The sequence below is a fragment of the Dermacentor variabilis genome, chromosome 2, assembly GCF_050947875.1.
Source record: "Dermacentor variabilis isolate Ectoservices chromosome 2, ASM5094787v1, whole genome shotgun sequence".
NCBI classification, from domain to species: domain Eukaryota; kingdom Metazoa; phylum Arthropoda; class Arachnida; order Ixodida; family Ixodidae; genus Dermacentor; species Dermacentor variabilis.
Genome location: NC_134569.1, coordinates 220,830,696 through 220,855,560, shown reverse-complemented (window position 1 = coordinate 220,855,560; position 24,865 = coordinate 220,830,696). Strand labels below are relative to the sequence as shown.

At 45.8% G+C, this 24,865-nt stretch overlaps 1 protein-coding gene across 1 annotated transcript in view; it reads right to left on the bottom strand.

The window, feature by feature from the left end:
* Positions 1-7,512: 7,512 nt before the first annotated feature.
* LOC142570699 (uncharacterized) overlaps positions 7,513-24,865 on the bottom strand; it is a 124,653-nt gene continuing 107,300 nt past the window's right edge. Inside the window, exons 3-6 of the mRNA XM_075679047.1 lie at positions 13,131-13,199; positions 10,247-10,324; positions 9,913-9,969; positions 7,513-7,518 (exon numbers count right to left, since the gene is read on the bottom strand). Of these exons, the coding sequence (XP_075535162.1) occupies positions 7,513-7,518; positions 9,913-9,969; positions 10,247-10,324; positions 13,131-13,199 (210 nt within the window). The remainder of the gene's footprint in view (positions 7,519-9,912; positions 9,970-10,246; positions 10,325-13,130; positions 13,200-24,865) is intronic.

Below are 24,865 nucleotides of genomic sequence, written 5' to 3'. Positions count from 1 at the left end.
ACGACCGGCGCCATTACGATGTCGAGAACGAAACAGGTGCTCTTGTGCTAGCTTGGTCTCTAACTCGGCGTGTTGGTCTTTCGGAGAAACTCTTCTCGCGCTATTACGGCCTTAAACGTTCATCGGCCACAATAAGCGGCCCTTTCGCGAGAGGGCGAACGAAAGCGTTTTACACTCACCTTGCAGCGCACAAAACCAACATTCGTAAGATGCTCATTGATGGAAACCATTTGTATGCGTAACTTTAGTCCTTGCTAACGCTTTGTTTACGAATGAAATACAGGTCCCACTGTGATGTTGCGCTTCAGTGTAGGCGGCACTCAAGCTTGTCATAAAGGCATAGGACCCCTTTCACTGCTTAAAGAGCTGCCAGCGTCATAACGAAACGACGAGAATAGGTTAGTTGTTCCGCATCAATCGCGCGCATTGCTACATGACGCTCGCGTTATTCAGACGAATACGTCACGCACCTTATATTCGATCATCACGGTACTAACATGAATAAATTACGAAGCTGCACAAGCCTCACACACGGCCGCCGATTGGATACGCGCACGTATACGCGTACGCACTCTAGAAGAGAGCAAACATATCGAGTTGTTTAATCAGTAGGTGCTACACACTCGCAAACCCATCGGCTTTCGCGCGTATCGGTGAAACATTGACTTGCTCGAAACTCTTTCACGCCGGGCATGTTTTTAGGCAGCTAAATGAAGAATCTGCCAAATGCAGCACAAATAAATCGCGAAGCGGCTTGATCTGTGCAAGCCGCGACAGTGTATTGGCCTGCAGGTATAATGGGCATGGACAAGATAACACTCAAATAAAGCTCTCGCAGGCATAGATACATCGTGTACGTTACTTATACAATATTGGCGAGACAAAGGGGTCCTACTTTAAGTGCCAGTAGTCGACACAAACAAGGCTTTGTCCACGAAACTAGCCTCAAGAAGCTTCTAAGTGAATCAGGCCGCCAACGCGAAGTGGCAAGAGAAGTGCGCAGTTGCTCTGCTTAAAGAGCGTAAAAAGCATTTGCTTCTGGCAGCTTTACACCGTTCCGTAATCGTTCCTAGCACAGCACAACGTAAACAAGTCTAAAATGCAACTAAAATTTTTTAACGTCTCACCTCGCGTAGCTCTGGGTGGAGCCGTACGCTCCGGAGCTAAGGGAGAGCTAGTAGACAATGATGATGATGATGATGTATGGGGCTTTTTGGCGCAAGGGCCAGGTATGGCCAAAGAGCGCCATGTCTGTGCTAATGGGTTTGCAATGTACTTATGATTACTATGAGGTTGGTGTGACGTGGCTGTAAAGGGGCCTTAAAATATACGCAATAAAGTGCGTAAAATCTGTATAATAAAATTATGGCGATGACGTATGACTTGTACTATGAACATTTAGATGCATTTAAAAAGAATGATACGATAGGTAAAATATAGCAGATTATAAGAAATGCTAGAGCACTACTGCCTCAATATGGCCCTTGAAAACACAAGGGCTTGGAGGCATGTGCTATTCAGAACAATTATCGCAGCAGCATCCTCTGGAGCGAGGATGCTCTACGAATTTATTGGGCTTATAACGTGTAGAACTACATCCTTTAAGAAGTCGAGGACTGCCTTGGTGTTAAAAAGCGGTTCCTTACCAAGAAACGTAGCTGGGTGAAGAGGTATGCAATGACGATATGCAAGAGGAAAATGCTTCTTTCTTTCAGGTTCGGCTTCGCGACACTCCAAGAGGACGTGGAGGACGGTCAGCCTCTCACCACATCGACCACAGGTTGGCGGTTCGTTTCCAGTAAGAAGAAAATTGTGTGTACCAAATGTGTGCCCTATTCTGAGGCGGCAAAATAGGACATCTGTTCGCCGTGATTTTGATGGGAAGGGCCAAAAACCTAGCTGTGGCTTTATAACGTGCAGTTTATTGTTTATTTCTGCGTTCCACATGCGTTGCCAGTGTTGTCGCAGTTTCTTACGCAAGAAAGGCTTCAGATCTGTGACCGGGACAGCAACTGCAGAAGAAGTGTTTAGTGATGTGAGTGATGTGGCCATTTGATCAGCCAGTACATTGCCCTCGATACCTCTGTGGCCAGGTACCCAGCATATTATAATGTTCTGGTTAGATGTGTACGCTTTACACAATACCGAATACAGTTCATTGAATACGGGATTTTTATGTTTGTAGAGTGACATTAGGGCCTTCACGACGCTTAGAGAGTCTGTATAGATCGCTGCTTTTGGAAGTTTTGATCTTCTAATATGCTTCACAGCAGAGAGTAATGCGTCGGCCTCGGCCGTAAAGATGCTTGTTTCCGGATACAGTACATCGGATTCCGAGAAGGATGGGCCGACGGCTGCATAGGATACCCCGGCATTTGACTTCGAAGCGTCTGTGTAGCACTCTGCGCAGGAGTGTTTGTACTGCAGTTCTAGGAAATGCATTCTGATTTCAGCCTCAGGAGCGTGCTTTGTAATTTTTATAAAGGATATGTCACATTGTATAACCTGCCACTCCCAAGGAGGTAAGAGATTGGTTAGGTGCATTAAGCGATGCTCGAGGAGTGGGACATGGATTGCATCGCTAAGCTCCTTCACACGCAGCGAGAAAGGCTGTCTTATGGAGGGGCGATTGCTGAAAAGTGTAGCGCACCTCATATCGGTAACGGTATCAAAACATGGATGTTCAGGATTAGAGCGCACTTTAAGGAGATATGTAGAGCTGATGTATGACCTCTGTAGGTAGAGAGACCATTCATTGGCTTCGGCATATAGGCTTTCAATCGGGCTTGTTCTGAAAGCGCCTGTGGCTAAACGGATACCTAGATGGTGAACAGGGTCTAGCATCTTTAGCGTGCTTGGGGCGGCAGAGTTATATATCACGGCACCATAATCTAATCGTGACCGGATTAGGCTCTTATAGAGATTCATTAGGCATTTCCTGTCACTACCCCACGTAGTCTTCGATAGAAGTTTCATTAGGTTCATTGTTTTCAGACACTTTTCTTTCAGATGTTTAATGTGTGGGACGAAAGTGAGTCTATTGTCAAGTATAACACCTAGAAATTTGTGCTCTTTGTTTACAGGTATCTGTTGCCCACACAGTTCTAAGGAAGGGTCCGGAACCAGGCCTCTCTTTCTTGTAAACACACAAGAACTCTTGTGAGGATTGATTTTAAATCCATTTTTCTCTGCCCACCCTGACACCTTGTTCAAACCATGCTGTACCTGTCTCTCGCAGACTGCGAGGTTACAGGACTTGAAACCTATTTGAATGTCGTCCACATAGACGGAATACAAAATGGCCGGTGGTAAGGGAGCACGAAGCGTTGTCATTTTAACAATAAAGAGTGTGCAACTGAGCACGCCACCCTGGGGTACGCCAGTTTCTTGTGTAAAAGGACGTGAGAGGACATTGCCAACTTTTACCCGGAAGGTGCGATTGGACAAGTAGCTTTTTATTACGTTTAGCATATTACCATGAATGCCCATTTCTGACAAATCTCTCAAGATTCCGTAGCGCCAGGTCGTATCGTACGCCTTCTCCATATCGAGGAAGATCGATAAGAAGAACTGTTTGTGTACAAACGCGTCACGAATATGTCCTTCAATACGTACAAGATGGTCGGTTGTGCAGCGCCCTTCTCGGAAGCCACACTGATAGGGATCAAGCATTTTGTTTTGTTCAAGGAAATGGATGAGACGCCGATTTATCATTTTTTCAAATACCTTGCACATGCAGCTTGTGAGGGCTATCGGGCGGTAACTTGCCACTGAAGAAGGGTCTTTCCCTTGTTTCAAAACAGGGACCACAATGGCTTCTTTCCATGCCGTTAGAAGGTACCCTGCGCCCCAGATAGTGTTGAAAAGTGTAAGTAGTGTTACTTGCGTGTCATTGTGCGTGTTTTTGAGCATTTCGTACATGATTCTATCAGAGCCCGGTGCAGAGCTTTTGCATGCGCTCAAGGCAGCTCTCAACTCGGCAATGCTAAAAGGACAGTTGTATGGTTGATTCTGTTGATATTTTCTCATGAGTGGCTTACATTCTTCTATTTGTTTATATTTCAGAAAGGATTGCGAGTAATGTGTGGCACTTGACACGCTCTCAATGTGCTCCCCAAGCGAGTCCGCCTGATCTTGTAGGGTATCGCCTTCTGTGTTTACCAAAGGGAGTCCATGTGCTTGTCGGCCGCTTATCCTATTGACCCTGTTCCAGGCTTTCGCCTCATATCTGAACGAGTTAATACTCGATAGAAACTTCTGCCAACTTTCTCGTCTGGCCTGTCGGCGGGTTCGCCTACCTTCGGATTTTACTTTTTTAAAGTTGACTAGATTCTCTGCAGTGGGAGAAGCGAGTAGCAACCCCCAAGCCCTGTTCTGTTTTTTACGAGCGATCCTACAATCGTCGTTCCACCATGGGACACGCCGTTTGCAGGCCAAGCCTTTTGCTTCTGATATGCATTTAAATGCGACATCTAATATGAATGCTGTGAAAAACTCGACTGCAGCGTCAATTCCTAACGAAGACAGGTCAGCCCATGAGATACTAGTTAGAGATCGAAATTTCTCCCAATCAGCTGTCTCAATCTTCCACCTAGGAGCCTGTGGCGGATATTCCTTTTCTTTATGTGATCTTAGCAGTATAGGGAAGTGGTCGCTACCGTAAGGGTTGTCGGTAACTTCCCATTCAAGTTCAGGCAGTACAGACGGAGACACTATACTAGGATCTATTGACGAAAAGGATCGGTTTGCAAGAGAGCAATATGTGGTTTCTTTCTTATTGAGAAGGCAAGCTCCAGAAGAAAAAAGGAACTGTTCAACAAGCCGACCTCGCGCATCTATACGAGAGTCGCCCCACAGGGAGCTGTGCGCATTGAAATCGCCAAGAACAGCATAAGGTTCTGGCAATTGATCGATCAAGGAGTGAAATTCATGTTTGTTCAGTTGGTAATGCGGGGGTATGTAAAGGGAGCAAATGGTGATGAGTTTGTTTAGTAGGACAACTCGAACCGCCACTGCTTCAAGGGGCGTTTGTAGCTGTAAAGGTTGACACGCAATACTTCTATGAGTAAGAATCGCAACACCACCCGATGATGCGACGGCATCATCGCGATCTTTGCGAAACGTACCATACGTACGGAGAAAGTTTGTGTGTTTAGATTTTAAGTGTGTTTCCTGTAAACACAGCACTTTTGGATTATGTTTGTGGATGAGTTCTTGTAAATCATCAAGGTTTCTAAGGAGACCTCTGATGTTCCATTGAATGATTTGTGTATTCATGTTTAAGGTAAATTGGTGCTGTGTTTACGGAAACGGAGCGGATGCCTTATATTACAGAGCCATTTCGAGGCCCTGTAATAGGTGTTTTGTTCTTTTTGAAGCGTTCGAGCGGTTCTCGACGCTCCTTAGGCGTTTGTTGCGCCTTGGGGACAGGTGTAGTGTCCATTGCCTCGTGTGAGACGCCGGACAAGCGCTCTTGCGAGAGAGAAGTTTTTAGAGGGAGTCCCGCCTTGGAGGGCAAGACCCCTGCGCCCACCAGCCCGGAGGTCGATGGGGCTCCCAGAGGGATTTGGCTGCGCTGGCCGTTGCCAGCGCTGTAAGGGGCCTCGGAGGCTGGGGCAGCCTCGGCTGCGCCCACCTTCGGGGTCGGTGGCTCCGTCTGCTCGGTTGGCGGAGCAGCGCTAGCTGCAACCACCGTGGGGGCAGATGGCGTGACTGCCGACTCACTGACTGTGGGTCGGGCAGCCGCCGGAGGCCGTTGTGACGCTGCCCCCTAACGCGCCACTTCGGCAAAGCTGGCCTTAGGAAGGTATGTAACCCGCCTGCGTGCCTCTTTGAATGATATGTTTTCTTTTACTTTGATTGTGACTATTTCTTTTTCTTTCTTCCACGACGGGCATGACCGCGAGTATGCGGCATGCTCGCCGTCACAGTTCGTGCAGTGTGGAGCGTTTTCGCACGTTTCAGAGGCATGGTCACGGGAACTACATTTTGCACATGTCTGCCGGCCTCGGCAGTTCTGGGAACTGTGGCCGAAACGCTGGCATTTGAAGCAGCGGAGAGGATTTGGAACATACGGCCTGACCCGTAGCATTACATAGCCGGCCTCGAGTGTCTCAGGCAGAATACTTGAGGAGAAAGTCAATACAAGATGCTTGGTTTTTATCTCCTTGCCGTCGAGCCTTAGCATGATTCTTTTAACACTGATCACGTTTTGCTCACTCCAGCCTTCCAACAGTTCGGCTTCTGTGAGCTCCATCAAATCGTCGTCAGAAACAACACCACGGCTGGTGTTCATAGTTCGGTGTGGGGTTACTGCTACTGGGATTTCCCCAAATGACTGAACTTTAGGAAGATTTTCATGCTGTTTCGGATTGCGGAGTTCCAGAAGGAGATCGCCGCTAGCCATTTTCGTTGCTTTATAGCCTGCACCAAGAGTTTCAGTTAGATACTTCGATACGAGGAAAGGAGAAATCAGTCTCATGGTCTTTTCAGGATTGTTTGAATAAATTACATGGAATCGGGGGAAGTTTGGCTGTTTGTTCCCAAGAAATTGGAAAATATCTTCGCTGCGCCCTCGTTTCGGAGGGCGATCAGGTAGTCGGGGAAAAGAAGTGGCCATTAGAAGTATGGTTTTTCGGCAGGGATGGCCGCCGCCCACCATGGAGCCCAACCAGGGGACGGCACAGGACGAAAATATTCATTTCTGCGCACGCCAGCGGTACAACCCCGCTATAACCAAATACATATACCCAAGACTGGATATAGTGCACAAGGTTAACCCTCGCCGCCTACGAAGCCGGAAGTAATACGAAAATAAAGAGAGGACAGGAAAGACTAAAAGTGAGAAAAAGACGAAGCTTTGAGGGAGAAAGAGAATGGAAAAGGCAACTACCGATTTCCCCCGGGTGGGTCAGTCCGGGGGTGCCGTCTATGTGAAGCAGAGGCCGAAGAGGTGTGTTGCCTCCGCCGGGGGGCCTTAAAGGTCCAGACACCCAGCATCGGCTCAACCCCCAGGATCCCCCTTTCCCCAGACACGGCTAAGCCGCGCACGGTTACACGCGGGAGGGTCCAACCCTCGTGTGCTAGGGTACGTGGTGTCGCAACACACCAAACGCCTGCTAACGCAGACGCCCCTGCGGGGCGTAGACAATGCACGAGCGGCGAGGAACCAGGAGAGGCCGGGCAAGGAAGAGTATGACTACCTTTAGTTTATTTCAGGGGACTTACGCTCAGCAGTTGCAGCCGCAGCAGAGAAAGGATGGCCACTAGCTTGCCCCCTCCCTCCCCACCTAGGACGTGTCTATCTCCCCGTACCCCCCTGCCCTAGCGCACACATTAAAACCCCTTAATAATTTGAAAGTAGCGGCACTCTCCTGCCCACGTGTCTTTCCTCCTGGACTCTCCTCACCCGCCAGCCGCGCGCGCCGCGCACGGCACACTTTTTCTCGCGGGCGCCCGAGGACGGCCCGCGGCATTTTATGGAGGCGCGTTATGTTGGGCCACTTGTGCGCCCTAGTTCTGTTGAATTTTTTGAAAATGCTGATAGCATCATAGACAATGCCGGAGGCAATGTTTATGAGCAGGCTTGTTCTTTTCTAAAATTCTAAATTTGTATGAACATGGTATACTGGGGCCGTATAACGTGAAACTATTCCAATATGATTTTATTCCAATCTCCTGATCTCGAGTTTGCATAACCGCCGACGCATGCATCGGGCGGTCATCCGCGCGGTTGCCTGAACAAACCAATCAAATAGGAGGTCACTTTCGTTTGCTTGAAAAACGAATAACATTGCCTGCACTGAGTGGCTGGTATTATGTAATTGGCTCACAAGAGGCGAGGAGCATGCTCAAGTGGAGAGGGAATCGATGGGGCGAAGCCATTGCACTGAATATCGATAACTGGACGAAGACGGTGGTGCCGGCGTCTACGATTGGTCCGCTTTCTCTTAATTTGCTGTGGCTCGTCGGTAATGACGGCGGCATGCAACGGAAGCTTAAGAATGACGCTAAAGTGGATCCTCAGCAAAGAAGAGTCCGCAGAACGAGGTCGTAAATGTGCCGAAAGTTCTCGAAAACGTTACACGCCCACGCAAAAGGTTTTATTACACGCAAATAAACCCATGTTCTCCGGCAGGGGCGAGTAGCCAGTGCCGGAGCGATCAGCGGCAGCCATATTTTATTCCTTTCGGAACGGGGCAGCCTGCAGCTAATCCGAAGAAAATCCAGTTTGTACGGCATATTATTGCATCTTTATAGCGTACACGTCACTTTGAAGCGATAAGTTCCTGCGGTTTTGTGACGTCGCGTGAGAGGCAGGTAAAGTGGGTGCAGACCGAAAACTTTTTACCAATAGTCGAGGGCTAATGGCAAAGAGGCGTTGAATCAGAAATAACTCATTTTGTTTTGTTAGGTCAAATTATGCATAATCAGTGTATACACGTCCTATCAGATGGGGAGCTATCGGGGTTTTCGTGACGTCGCGTGACAGACAGGTGAATTGGGGGTGGTCCAAAATAGTTTTTGTCCAATCGCGTTGCGCTGATTGCAGAATTAGCATAGACAACTTTGACATAGTTTTACGTTATAGCACCCCAGATGCGAAAGGGGCTTTGAGGCGAGTTCTATCATCAGACAATTTTTCTGCCACAGGATATGCTTTACATTGTGCGTGTAATCTAGTATTGCTTGTGGCACATCCCTCTGCAAGTGGCTTATTAAGCGAAAGCCTAAGATCTCTGTTTCAAGGTCGCACTGTGAGGTACAGAAAATATCACGTGAGCAAAGGAGGGCTGGTAGCGAACGAAAGCATATCCTGCCGTGTATGTGAGATGGTTGCTGATTAGCAAAATTAATTAAGGTGTAATTAGTGATTGTATTCAGATCAACTAAAATGTATTAAGGTCGATAAAGGTGGATCTGGTGGTTTAGGGTAAAATACGTTGCAGTGCTGCACATTATTGCCTGCAGAATATTCTTTGCGTTACTACATCATCACCTCAATCACGATTGCTTGCTCAATCTTCGTAATGAAAGCGCATTGATGCAATGATTCGGCTCGTGTGAAATGAATGGAAAGAGTTTCCCCAGAGAACAAAAGCGCAGAAAGGTGGTTTTAAAACATTCACAATTAAAGCGAAGATTCTGTGCCTGCCATATGACCATGCGAACACCCACTCCACGTTGCCTGTACAGTGAGAAAACCAAATAATAATAGTCGCCCACTCATGCTCACGTGGAAGTGCAGTGGAAACACATTCTAAAAGTGCAAGGTGTCCTTAGGCATCGCCGAAGAAAGGGCAATGCGAAAGACTTGTAAAGGCCACTGTAATTAAGCTTAATCCACCTCCATCAACCCTAACTCACCCTAATCTACCCTAATCCATCTTAACCCTCCTTAATCCCCCATAATCGGTCTTAGTCCTCCTTCATCAGCCCTAATTCACTTTATTCGTCAACAATCGGTCTTAATGTTCCTTCATCCCCCTTATTCCGCCATAATCCTCATAAATATGCCTGAACCCTTGTTCATGCACCATAATCCCCTTTGTACACCTTAAGCAATCTTAATCAAGCAAGGGGCGAGGAGGTTGCGCAGCAGAGGCAGAGTTTAAAGAGTGACGGTCCTTTCAAACTATCACGAGACTTTAGCACACGTTTGAACACAGTGCCCTCTTTTCCCACTTTCCTCCCTTTCCCGCGTGAGAAGACGCCGCCACATCGTCACCATGCATTTTTGCTCTCCCTCTAAAGCTTTCCCTTGCACCCACTGAATGCGGCGCCAGGTCGCGATGTTATCGCACTTGGACTTTACATGGAATATCACAGCTATGTCAGCGCCAACACTGACGGGGAAAATTCTTATGGTTTGGCCACATAATTGCTATTGTAATAAAAAAATGTTTCACTCACAGCGCCTTCAAAGTACAGTTCTTTGGGGTTTACCTGGTCCTTCTTTTCTATCCATTCCTGAAATTAGGAACGCCATGGCGAGAGCTCAGCTTACCACTCGAAAAAGCTTTTGGGCAATGGTATTTGTGCGGTGTGCGCCCTTAGCGAATCTAAGGCATTTTGTAAAGTTATAGCAATAGCATTTTCTATTCCATAGAGATTTTGTTAGAAAAAAATGTTACATTCCGTAATGTCGGGCTATAAAAAAGTGACTTTCCATACGAAACGAAGGACTCAGATGATTGTTCCGAACACTCTAAAAACGTGAACGTGTGAGCTATAAGGTCATATTTACCGGATTGAGGTCAGAAGTCAGAAGCGAGGCCATCTTAGCAATGCAGTCATATGTTTTGTCGCGATTGAGATCCGTATTCTGCAATAGAAAATGCGGCAAATGTTTTCTTCAGCGCTTTGAATTCTATGCTGAAGCAATACAGCAAGGCAGGCGAGTTGGTAAGGATTCTTCGCACTTATGGTGAATTTGCGCTGTTGCCATAAATACAATGAGTTCTGAACTAATCAATGTAGAGGGAAAACAGCAGATGACAAAATAATAAAGCATCGCGATGCCATACGTGTTGCCTTGTGCAACTGAGGAAAAGAATAGATAACCAGATAATCAGCTGTCCTAAACCAGTCTGTCTGTCTTAATCCTCACTCACCTGAAGCAAGACTATATAAAAGTGTTCATTATTACAAGAAACCTGTACCAGAGAAGCTTGCTCCTATACATCTGAAGTACTCCATCTTTTCGGACGTGGTTGGTGTTGAATGAACGTGGCTGCTGGGCAGCTGTTCATTGAGGCCAACTTTCGGTTGAGAGGTAATTGTGAACTGTTTATCCTCTATAAAATTCAGATTAGCAATATGTCTTAAACAAGGCTGTGGAGAATCCGAAAACAACAAAGGAGCAAGTGTAGCTTCGTGAAAATGATTCAGCTGCGCATGTGTGCTGAGATAAGCCTACGCTTGCCCTTCCTGCCAATTGTGAAGAAAATATTTTCAAGTTGAGGTGACGGTGAAGAAGCAGACAGTAGTGAAACCTTTGAGCAATGAAAGCGTTTGTTTTACGAACTTATGCCCAGGAAACAGGCAAGATACAAGGCATTTCGATAGGACCTAGCACAGTCAGCAATCGTCAAAAATATGATCGGCGTACCCAGCGCATCGGCTTTTATACAAAACTCGTCGAAGGTTCCAGTGTGATAGTTGGTTTCCGCGTGCCTTCAAAAAAGTACTAGACAATTCGCGCAGCGCATACAATCAGATTGCGCAAGGTTCGATCACGACAGAAAACGGATAGAAGCATCGTTAACATTCGAGAAACTTCCGATAAATGTAGGCGAGTCCTGCACCGACCGGTAACGTTTAACATTTGTTAGCCGGTGCAAAGCGGTCGCCAGACAAAGATGAAGAAGCACACGTGTCGCTGTGGGGAGCGCTAATTATGGTATAACAAACTACGTTTCTTAAGATCTTTATATGTTGAAAATGTGACAAGTGGATGGAAAATAGTGTCGAATATTTGATGCTGATCATTCATGCTAGGTAACTGATCTCCGCACATACATAGGTGGTACAATGATTTCATGAGTCAAACTTGTAGACATCATGGTTGAAATCGCTATTGTCGCCTAAACGGTGTGAGATGATTATGTCGGCTCTGCGCTGCCTGAAAAAAGAAGGAACGCTGCGCAGAGTAGCGTACGTTATATTCTATGCTGCTGTTGCTATGTTCGATTCCAGTAAACATTGTTTGGTCCCGTGCCTGCTCTGATATAAATATTTTTAGTCAGCTATGTTTACGGTAGTGCATCCAAGCAAGGGACAGATGCACAGGTACAGTGCTCAGCGATTGAAACGCGATACTCGGAGAGTGTGACTGCCGGTAATTCTTGCGCTACCAGTGTGCGCTGGGTGATCGCTGAGGAGGCCCAATTGCGTCAGGATGCATCAAAATGACTCTTGTTTTAGTGTGAAACAAGAGTGCATTAGCTCAACCTTCCGAGCGTCCAACACTGGCGCCAAAAAATGTGCCGACCAACATGCTGTCCGAGTACCGCGTTTCAATCACTGAGACCTATACATCAACACAGAAAGTTCGGCTAGTTGGTCTTGACGCATTGCTGTGACATAGTTGCTAGCGCTAACAAAACTACCAGGAAAAAAAAAGGTGGGACAGGAGAGAGCGCTAATGAGATTTCTTTCCGTTAGTCATTTTAGCGCCTAGTAACTATGTCGCTATACCTCCTTGGCTGCAGCCAGTTGGTTTTCGTCTACTACAAATATGGCCGAACCGATAGAAGCGAATATCGATGAACGTGCAAGTGTCTGACGGCCACCTTTACTTGGGATTACAACGCAGTCTCATGCTTATGTCCTAATGGTTAGATATTTCAATTACATTAATGACACTGTCAACTGTTGCGTCGAATGACCGGAACAAGAAGATATTGAACCAGGAGCTTTTAAATAGTTTAATAGTTTTAAGAGCAGTGACAATGTTACTACAACGCTGTGCTGTGACTGCACTTGAGCTGTGCAGCTATGTAGTACGGTTTTCCGTGATGATGTTCCCCCGCTGCTAAGTGAACATTAGAGGAATCCAAAGAGGAAGGTATTCGGGAAAGAATGTCCAGCTGTATACGAACAATACATCACAATAATTACCGAGAGATGCTTCAGATTGATAAATGCTGCCGTATGATTTCTATCTAACATTATCGCTGCAGATTCGAAAGTTCATGAATAGACAGGTTTTGAGGTTATGACTTAGTGTCTATATATCTCGCAGTAAAAACGTCACCAAACTTCTAAGCGTTGTGTACAATTTCCGTATTCTGCTCTATTTAGTTACGTTTGGATAGTACAAGGATCATGCGCAAACAGAAGCGGATGATAAACGGTCAAGTTACCATTTCACTTCTAAGTATGTTTGTTATCCTGATGTTCTTGCACATGGAACGAGTCTCGATAGACATTTTCTACGCATGAGAGCAGTGTATTGCTTTCAGGCAGAGGTCTTCGTGCAGAGGCCACTCTAAGACGGAAGCGAAAGTTCCCGTGAGATAAATCACAGAGAGCAAATTTTGATAAATGAAAATTTGAACTGACTGCATTACTGCTTTGCGCATATGCACGGTCACCTCAATAACGCGAAATGATAAAAAAACACTTACGTTGGTCGCTCGCATTGTCATGTGCTTATGATAGCAGAACCGGAAGACGATGCACATCTTGGACATTCCCTGCAATATATCGATGACATATAGAGCCATATCCATGTATGTTGCCACAGAAATCATTCCTGCAGAATTACTAGATTTGCCATCAAGCGGTAGTAATAAGGTTAAGTTTGTTCAAAGTTTTTGACGACATAATTTCAACACAAGGTCCCTGCAGAAAAGTCAGAGGCCTCTGCGGCACACGCAACGCAATCACAGCATATGCAGACATAGCGGCTTCATAGGATGGATGAATAGATGCTATGAGCGTCCTCTTTGGAAAGGGTCGGCGGGTTGCACCACCAAGCTCTTGTTATTGTCTAATGTCCTACCTATGCTAAAAAGGGAGAAAAGGAAAGCAAAGAAAAAACAGGTTGAATTTAAATGACGAAAATTTCTGAACGCCTATTGTGAACTTTGCTTTCGCACGCCTCTGTTATTTGTCGTTTCCCTACTTTTCTTCCAGCAGTCTTCCAATCGACGCTTACTAATCTCTACTGCGGACGATTTTACTTTCCCCCTGCTCTTGCTGAAGTTAATGGCTTCAACGAGGCCAGTGATTTCTAAATAGACCGCTGGGAAGCTATCTTCACATTATAATGCAACATGCTCCACCATGTCCCTCGTTTTGCCGAAGCAAGCACATGCTTCTTCGCACAAGCACAAGACAAGCACATATCTCGCTCTATAAGTTCGTGTTCTAGGGTATCCTGAACTCGCTTCAAAGTCATGAGCTTCCCTGTGAGGTAACATACATTGTTTGTTTCCTCATTTCGTTTATTCCTCTGAAGCAGTTACTATAGCAGGTTTCTATGTCATTGTCGCCACCCATGAGATTATCTCAACCTCTGACTTTCCGCTTGATGTTCTTTGTTGGCATGTTATTCACCATTCAGGTCGCATAGTTGCCGGTAAGCTTTCTAGTTCTTTTCCTTCACTGTGAATGAATGTTTTTCCAGTACAGATACTTGCAAACTCTACAGCGAATTTACTTGTTCCATATTCCTCTGTCGTTCTTCGTAATCAATATTACTGTGAGCGTCCTTCACTTCAAAGCTTGTCCAGCCCTGATCACCCTACACAGCTTCATTTGTAGTCTTCCCGTAAGCACACATCGCGAGGCGCCCCACTGACCTTTGGCTCCCATCGCGTCCTTATTGTACCCCTGATTTTAAGCAAACAACCACATTTCCAAATGTAAGTCCTCGAACCAAACACCTTTGGACATACCCAGGAGCATCTCGTACCTATTGTATCCCCCATAGCGCTCCGTGTTTCATTATGGCCGCATATCTCTTTTCCCTTTTACTGTAATTGTTTTTTCCCGTGTTTCCATATATCTATTGCCTTCGTTTGTCCATATACGAAGGTATTTTAAGTTCTCCTACGTGAGGTATTTCCTGGCCTCGTATTGTCACTGTCTGTTCACTGTTTTCATTGAATACCATAACACCTGATTCTTTAACACTAAATTTCAGACCTAACTTATCGCCGTCCTGTCCCAAGATATTAGCGAGACGTTGCATATTACTTTGCTTATTAGCTGGCAAGAGAATGTCGTCAGCATAAAATAAACCTGGAAGCTGGTTCTCTACTACTGTACCCGCCTGTTTGAGTGAGAGATTAAGACCGATATTACTTCCTTCTAGCGCCCTCTCCATCCTCACCATGTACATCATAAACAGCAGTGGGGATAAAGGGCACCCCTGCCTCAGTTCCTTGTTGATATGAACTTTCTCCTCGCTCCTGATCCCTTCCAGTTCAACGCAAACGGTATTTTCTATGTACATCTCTCTCAAAAGCTGTAGACAATGGTCACCTAAGCCTTCCGCTTCCAGAATATCCCACAAAATATTGCGGTCTACTTTGTCATAGGCTCCTGTAATGTCTAAAAAGGCGACATACGAGTACAACGGTCACCTGTCTACTCTGAATATTTCAATACATTGAGTGAGGACAAATAAGTTATCATCCAGACGCTTACATATTATGAAGCCATACTGAAGTTCCCCTAATATGCCATTATTCTCCGCCCATTCTTGCAGCTTTAATTTAATTGCGTGCATTGCTAACTTGTATATTACTGGTGTATTGGTCAACGGTTTATGTGAGTGAACTCTGTCTTTCTCCCCCTTACTTTTATAAAATAAATTCATTCTACTTTGTTGCCAGCTGTCTGGTATTCGCCTATCTTCTTAATTTTTTCCTACTGCTTTCAACAGAGCTTCCTTACTTTTGGACCTAGTTCGTTTATCAGCCTAACGGGAACTTTGTCTAGCCCTGTGACTGTGCGCTTCGGAATTTAGTTTGTCACCACCCCCAAATTGGCACCAAATTTTCCACTACCAGCCCTATTTATATGCAGTTCTCTTTCATGCTCTTTTTTCCACTCAAGTAATACGTCGTCTTTGCCTTAGTAGATTCGGCTACTATTTTTCAGATCTCTTTTTTTTTTTGCCGCGTCCCATTCCAGTATGTTTACATCGTCGTCTAGGATATGTCGTATTGTTCCAGACTTCTTGCATAATAAGTTCATGTACTTTCAAGATACTCCAGGTGTGGCCTTCTTTTTGTTACGTATTTCTCACAACCAACGTTCGCGTTCACCTTTTATCTTTGTTTGAACCTGTATTTCATTATAGATTTTTTCTCTCGGTATATTTCCCATTTTCTGGCCACTTCATCCTGCGGCAACTGCGCTTTGTTTGCCTGCCTGTGCCCTTGGGAAGCGTTCCGTCGTTCTGTGATTGCTTCTCGTACCTCCCTGTTCTACCAGATTTTCGGTTTCTTTTTTTCCTTTCCAACGAGCATGTTGCTTCTCTTTCCGTATATCTGTCGTTATTACGCTTAGAAGCTCACTATATTCCCAATCTTTGCTTCGCAATATTTCAAGTTCTTCCTGGACTCTTCTGACTACATTTGTTATTCGCTAACCATTCAAATTTGGACCGGTAATTTTGTTCTCCTTGCTCTCTTTCGTCAAATACATATCCAATTTTCAAAATGATGCGTTTATGGTCACGCTGTATGCTGCTATTTCATTTTCGGCAGCGCGCCCTAGAGGGTATTCGCGGCGAAGTCTCTTCGTGTCGTTTCCACAAGAATGATCTGAACTGCTGCCAGGCGACTTATTCTGCTCTTCGAGCCGTGGTCTGCTCAGCCCTACGTTGACTGGCTGCAACCATGCGTAGCTCAACGAATCGCTTCGTCCGCAGCGGCTCGCACCTTGCGAGGAGATGTACCATGTACCGAAGAGTAAACACAGGTATCCAGAATATGCAGCACATGTCAAATCGCTGATGGCGATGTGGGATCTCGTTTAAAACGGGGCGGTGAAAAATAGTCGCCTAGCCTGCTTGACTTAACGAGGACCAGCCACATGCAGCATGCAACTACTACATGCAACTGCTCCATGTACGTCGGCACACCTTGTGGAATACAACCCGACTGGAATGCAACGTTTGCCCGTATCGACGCCACTCGGCGCGCATGCCACATCGCGGGGCATATGGCACCATATGATGCTGCTGCTGCTGCTGATGATGATGATGTATTGGCATTCCATTTGAAACGGGTCGGTGGCAAACAGTCACCGAGCCTGCTGGATTTATTCCAGTATGTTATACATGTTTTTCATTCTAGCATGTTTCTGTACATCTCGGGAATCGGAAATTATGGTCTTTAGTGAAGAGAGGAGTAACTACATGGTGTAGATTCCACAGCAAGTCATACCCGTAGTGAAGCACAACACACCATCGACGCATACATAAACCAAGGAAAGACTTACTCTAGCACCCACCAAGAAAAGCTCAAAATAAAAGGGAAGCGGAATGCAGCAATAATGAAACATAGGGCAGTTTTGGGCCACAATAAATATGTGGTGATGCGTGGAATATGGAAATGGGACATGGTGCCAGCGCTGACGTTAGCAGATGCCATTCTGTGCCTAAATTCAGATATATTGACAGGGTTTGAAGTTGAAACCAGAGACCGGTGGGATGGATGGGTTTGGGAGCCCACGGTAAAAACCACAAAGGCGGCAGTGCAAGAGGACACGCGTTGGACCTCGTTTGAAGTCAGAAAACCGTGGAGGAAAGTTAATTTCGAAGAAAGGTTCAAGAACGTGGACAAGAAAGTTGACGAAGAAAGTCCTTTTGGTACTTGTCTAATTATGCATAATCATTGTGCCTCTTGCTCATCTTCATGCAGCCCGGTGTCGTTATCAATGTTATCGAACTTGATCCGACCAGTACAAACCCTTATCAACCCTCATTGGTCATTCGCTTATCATGTTCGCTAGCATGTTGGATAGCGAACATATATAGTTAGGCATGTTCAATGCAGATGGAGTTCATTATGGCACTCGAAATAACGACCATTGCTTTAAATTCACGAGAAATTAATTAGCTTCAGTTCAGATATATTCAATTAAGGCACTAAAACCCTGGACCTTTGGCGGTAGTGCAACCTACGACCTTTGGTGCTAACTAAGGCGAATTAACGGATATATAGCGATACTTGCAAAACCACCCTTACATTTGCTGAGGGGGTATGAAAGGCTTTACTGATGGTTGGAATGTTCTTTATTAAAACGTACGCTGTTCCGTGTGTTGTATGGGTGATTTCAGTGAATGTGTGCACTGTTCCATTAATTTTGCCGAGCGCTTGTAGGCTTTCCCTTATGTGAATATGAACCATTCATTGTCTTACGTGACGGACAAGTTTCTCGGTGGGTAGGCCTAGAAATGCTTACTCATTTACTAAACGGCAGGCGGCTAAAGGTCCCAAGCATCTGTACCTAAAAAGCGTCACAGAGAATGAAGAAAAAGATCATGAAATTTGAAAGTGTAGATAAACAACCAGGAGCAATCAGAAAGAAGTGAGAGAAAGAGAGATAGTGAATTAGATGCAAAAGAATGGCAGTTAAAAAGACCATGGATATTTAGAAGAATGAGAAATAAGAAAGATGGGAAAATTTGTACGATAACAGGAACGGAAGTGTGTTACTATTCCAGGCTCGAGCTGGTTTCCTAATAACAAAAGCATACCGGATCGAAAATTCGCATTAGCTTAGGAATGTGCATGCTGTAGCAGAAATTCGGAGACCACTCAGTACATCCTAATGAAATGCGAGGTGATTCCATCAGCTATACCAGTACGTAGCGTGGAACTTTAAGGGTTGCCTGAACTTCACGTAGACTGAAGAATCAACCGGTCAGCACTTGAGATAAGCAAGAGACGTTTAGAGAATTGGTGGAAAAAAAGCTTGAAAGAGACTGCTAAGATAGAATCTAATACAGGCATAGGCAGCGGTAGAAGGTAGATAGCGACAATTAAAGAGATGTGTACAAGAATGCTAGGAGCAAATGCATTAATAGTATGCCTGAATAGCCCAAACAGGCTAGGTGATGATTTGTCCCCTCGCCCTTTCAAAGGGGTGCGAATAAATCGGTTTTTTCATCATCGTCAAGTGAAGTGGCACGACACGATGGTAATGATGATGATTATGATGATTTATTGCCATCCCCTTTGAAGTGAGGTGGTCGCAGTCACATAGCCTGCTTTATTTAATGAGGTATGCTATACATGTTTCACTATAATAATGTTATACATTTACATGGCCTTCTATTTCTTCCTCTGGTCTTCTCTATCTTGTAGCGCTACTGATGCAACTGCTACGTAGCATTCGCCTAAGTGTAGTAAGATACAACGGAAATGCAAAGGGCATACGTGTAAACGCTACGCATCTCAGATCACAAGACAAGTGGCATGGTATGATGATCATGATGATGTAATTGGCATCCCCTTTGAAAGGCGGCGGTGACATAGCGACCTAGCCGGATTTTTTTATTCAGGTATGCAATACATGTTATTTTTTTTTCATTCTACTATGTTTATATAATCTCCTTATTAGTCATTTTGTTCCTCAAACATTCTCTTCTTATTTTGTACGGCTACCTATGCAACTGCTACATAGCGTGCCACTTGGTGAAATAATAACAAACTGCAATACAAAGTGTGCCGTACCTACGCTACGCGGCACGCATGTTATATCGCGTTTATAGGGCGCGTTAGCGCTGCGAGCTAGCAAGAACTGCCGTGGCGCAGTCGTAGAGGGACTCACACGTAGTGAGCTCGGGCTCAATCCCGGCGGGAACTTAGTTTTCTTCCTCAGTCCTGCCGATAGCTGCGACGGACAGCGGTGGCGGCGGTGGCAGCGGACAACATCGCCAAGCGAAAGGACTTTTGGAACAACACCGAACCCTCTTCGCTCTAGAAAAAGAAAAGCCGCAGTTTCGCCCGAAAGGCGAATCATCGATGGGGAGAGAAAATAATTGGAGAGCTATACGACGTAATTTTGTGCTTTCATTGGCCGTACAAACTTGTAAACATAGGCATACTAAGTAAATTAACAAGCACGGTGTCACGCGCGAAAAATGAAACATGAGCACATCTCATTCGATGACTGCGGAAACACGCTGTGAAAACACTGAAGTGGGGAAGCGCGCCTGCACCAGCGGATCGATTGACCTTCGTACTGCTGCTCGCATCCCCCCCCCCCCCCCCAACGCGAACTATGCCGCGGAAAACAGCGTGCGGCGGACTGTGTTCCCGTCGCAGATGGCCTTCGAAACGCAGCGGCCCGGGCAGGAGCGCGCGGCCGCCCTGTGTGGAAGGCGCTACGCTCCTACCAGATCTCCGTGCGCGACGGAAGACGGCGCGCTTCCTACCCGCTTTCCTCGCGTGCGCGAGATTGGGCCCCGTTCGCCAGCTGACGCTCGCACGCTTTCATTCGCACATAGAGCATGCGGCGCGCAGCGACGATTTTATCGCCGTTGGAGTTTATCCGGCACCTCACGGCGACGGCAGAAATGCGCCTGGAGTGTCCATATAATTGCTGTCGCAATATAGCGCTACATTTATTCAGCCGTGGTATGAACCATAGATGCTGGCTGCGGTCTTCCCAAGAAGGCAACCAGTCTGACTGGGTGTTTGTTGTCATACAGGTTATGTGTACGGATACGCAAATTTGACCACTCGGCATATATGTCCATTCTTCGCCAGTACTCCAGAATGTCTACTTGCAACTGCGACACAAAGAGTATGGAAGTCTGAAATTTAATAAAGGAATGCTTTCTATGCCTACCCTCCTAGGTTTCGTTTGGCGGCTGCTGCTCATTGCTACCGTGCGCTGTTAGGTACGGCTGTATTTCGCCGGATATATATGTAAATACACACGGAGTTTCAGCTAACATCGGCCAAGTATTAAAAAAAATATACGCAACGCATGCCAAATTGCCGCAGTATTGTTCTGAACTATATGAAGCACGTCATGATATTTTTTTCAGTTCGCCAAGCTGGGTAATTAACCAAGTTTGCTTAATTACCTTTTCAAATATTACCTCTAGCGAAAGATCTTCAATACAAGACTTGTGACGCTGGTTCTGAAACATTTGATTGCTTCATCTATGCTAAGCTTACTGTCCTGTTAAATCTTATCCTGCCTTTCATTAAAGTGCGCTAGATTTTAAAAATCTCATGGGACTGCCAGCTAACGTGCCTCGCTTTTAGTGCCCTCAAATATAAACTGAACGAATTAGCAAAGTTTGCTCCGCTCACAGAGGTCGTTTGAACAGACTGTTGGTAACTGCGATGGACGTTAAGTCCAGGCGTGAATCTCCGCATGGCTACCACGGTCTTTCGACGCTAGCGCCAAGGTCCCCTTCAGTTACGGACCCAACAGGACGGCTATTGGCGGCGAGGGGTTACGGAGTCGCCATCTATCGGAAGCGCCTCGTCGGCGTAGTATGAGGGATCACGTGGCGCGCTCCTCATAGGTTTTGCTGCCAGCGGTCACTGAAAACACCACGCGTGAGCTCTCCCGGATATTTCTGTAAGTACTTTCGAAACGAGAGAAGTTATTTACTGCCTAAATAATAATCTTGGGCCAACTAAAAGCACAGAATCGTTTACAGACGCTGTCTCTTTACCGAATGCGTACAGTGAACGCCACTGCGCCCGGTCGCCACGATGGAGTCTCCCGAAACGGCTTCTTGCGTGAAAGGTAGGTAAACGCTGAGAGTAAACTATGTGCAATATGTTCTTATAGTGTTTGTATAACAAAATGGAGCTTAATAGAATGAAGCCTCAATGCAGCGATCGCACCGAATCGCAGCGACCGACTGCGCGTCTGCATGCTTGTCCGCGTATTGTTTCGCTTTCACCGCGTGCGCGTTCTCGCGCCGTGTTATGAGCTTTAGGCCGCAGAATATGAGCATTTGACAGTATACAAGCAACCATTGTTGCGTGAGCGCTATCAGGGCTATTCAAAAATAATTTCATTGTAGAGGCTTCGACGCCTACGGAGACTGTGATCTGCCGTCGCGACGATTTAATGTTTTTTTTTCTAAATTTCTGGACGTTTCAATATTATTTCTCGAGTTGCGCCGCACTGTATGTTTATCGGTGTTCTCAGCGTGCGATTTCCACCGGCTTCTTTTTTGGTAATGCAGTGCAGTAATCCATAACACAAACATGACCATACGCCACGCTTTTTTTAATGTGCTTCTTACCACTCCCTTTCCACTCCAGTGAACTTGCCAGTATCTATAGCATCGACAAGTTTATAGTCCAAACCGTTATGACATTAGTCGGGCAGCGGACTCGGGCGAGCGTCTCAGTGTGCGTTTTCCGAACATCGCAGACCCGGCGCCGTAGCAGAAATCTTCCTCGCGTCTGTGCTTGCTGCATACCCGAGTTGTAGCCGATGACTGTTTGCCGGTTTTATGTTTCGCGAGCCAAGCTTCACTCAGCTTCTTGTCCTGCGGCTACGTGTGAATAAGGCTGACACCGGGCTCCGTTGCGTAAGTCCGGCACTGCGGCACCGAGCAGCAGCCTACCATGTTGCGCGCCTTCAAAGGCAGCCACTACCTAATGAAGTGCTTTCAAGCGTTGTAAAGGAGACAGTCGAAGCGGGAAAATATCGCCACTAAATGAGGACCGCAGCGTACGAGGGAAATTAAACTCTCGTTTTCAGCTCGCTTCAGCGCTCCCGAAGCAGCCGACGCGGCCTCTATGTCCACGTGATCCCTAATAGCACGTCACGCCGACGGTGGCGCCAGCTTTTCCAGTGGTGAAGCTCGAGGCCAATACTTTAGCAAAATGACGGCGCACACGTTTGTTTGCGTTGTCATGGCAACAGGAACAGCAACCTCGCGGCGTCCTAGCGTTTTTTTTTCTTATTGTTTTTTATGATGCCGACCCGCTATACCCTCTTTCTCTGTTGCCCCGCGCACCGCTTACTTTTCTTTTGTTTTTGCCTGAACACCGCGCGGTCTCGTTTCTTTTTTTTTTCGCGCGTGTGCGCTACTCCGCGCATTGGCATTGCTTCTGAGCTGGTGCGTGGTGCGCCGTGGGCTATGTGTTTCAACAGAACTGCTTGTTGGCCTAGTTGGTGCTTGCTAAAAGACATGTTTTTTTTTTGCCGCAATTGAACACTCACAAAAGAAAGACACATAAAGACAACACATGTGTTGTCTTTATGTGTCTTCCTTTTGTGAGTGTTCAATTGCGGCAAAAAACATGTCTTTTAGCTATGTGTTTGCACGAACCAGTCTTGCCCATGCTTATATTATACCTCCCCCCCCCCCCAGCATGTGCCAGGATATAAAAAAAATTCCAGCACAACAGATCTTTGGTCGCGTTTTATTGACTTCGTTTGCGAAAAGAAGGAATTTTTTATAACGTGGTGTGATATACGTGAGTACTAAACAACGTAAAAGCTCACAGACAATGAAATAACAACTCCAAAAAAGAACGCTAGAAAATGCGAAGGCTGTTTCATCTACACACGCATATAAAAAAAAGATTTTTATACAACGCCCTCAAGACCAAAGCGTAGACGAGCTTCTGATATATGCACTAGGGTATTACACAAAACTGGATGACGTATGTGCGATAGTCGTGACAACTAAACAAAGTGAAAAGTCACTGGCAATGGCAAAAACAACGACACGCAAATACCTAAAAACATAGAACGAAAAGCAAAGGTTGTTTTATTGACCGTCATACCAAAAAAAGCAGGAAATTAACTACATATACCTGCACAAAAGTATATAAAATGCGTGACATATTCATTACTACTGAACAAAATGGAAAAGCAGTCATGAAAAAACAAAAATAACATTGTACTAAAAATGGAAATACACGTTATTTTGAACTTGGCCACCACTTGGGAAACTATGGCAAGGGGTAGCAGAAGGTAGTTACCTTTTGCAGGAGCACATAAAAAACCTTGTCAGAAAGGCCTATTCGTCCATCAAAGGACAGGTGAAATAAGGCAACGCAACTTTCCTTTCGCTACGAATGCAATGTTTAGCAGTAAAATTAGGTCACTGGTGGCACTAAGTCATACCTTGTGACTGGGCACTCTTTTGTGTAATAAACACAAACTGCAGAAATCTTCATACAGGACACTTGCAATGGTCATGCTTTCAAGAAAAAAAGCGTATCATGCTTACACATGAAGGTTTTCGCGCGGTTTTTCCCATTGGAAATTACTTAGATAATACTTCAGAACGAAACGCACTTTTTTCAGCTGTTAGTATGTTTATAGATTGGAGACACACAAATAAAGAACTGAGGGCGGAATGGTAAGGTAGGCGAGATTCTGAAGTTGTACAGAAAGACTCTAGTCAAATAGCAGATGAAAATGAGGAGGAACAACCCGTCATGGTTGCTTAGTGGTTACGGTGTTGAGCTGCAAAGCACGAGGTTGGGGGATCGCATCCCAGCCACGGTGGCCACATTTCGATGGGGGTGAAATGCAAAAGCACCCGTGTCCGATTCAATGAGGGCATGGTGAAGACTCCCTGGTGGTCAAAATTGATCCGGAGTGCCCCACTACGGCATGCCTGATAATCAGATTGTGCTTTTGGGGCGTAAAACCCCATTATTTCGTTTAGTGAGGAGGAACATTTATTTGTGTGCTTTGTTTATTGGTGAGAGCAAAGTGTAGCACACTCAAGGCCCGACGACGTCTGGAGACTCATAGAACACGCATAAAGCCGTGCTCGTGTACATGTGCCGTCATATGTTCTAGGGTCTTGCACTTCCTTTAACTATTCCCAAGGTGTTCTCATTGTTCTCATTCTCATTGTCTACTGGCCTCTGTGTTTCTGTGCCAAGCCACATCCACACAGACCAAATTGTGAAGTGCGCAGAACACTCGCAACATAGAAAGACTCTAGAAGGAACCAACTGCAGGGGCTCAAAAGTGAAAGTGTTCAGGCACAATGCAATGTAAGCAGAATGGAAAACAAGATGCTTCTACATCAACTCGTCATGATAGACGAGTGGCTCTGGCATTGCGGTGCTGAGCGCAACGTGGCTGGTTAAATCCCAGCCTCAGCGGCCGCATTTCTTTACGGATGTCATGCAAGAATGCTTGTGTACTTAGGAACACAGTAAAGAACCCCAGCAGGTCAGCATCATTAAGGAGTCCACCACTGCGGTATTTTCATAATCACACCATGGCTTTGGTACACGAAACCCTAGCATTTAATAAGTTTGCTTCTGCATCCGCTGTTAAAGAACCTCAGGGCAACAATATCAGTGCACAATTATGAGCTACATGATTTCGCGGGAAGGTAATATATCAAACGCAGAACAAGATCTCAAACTAGCCATTG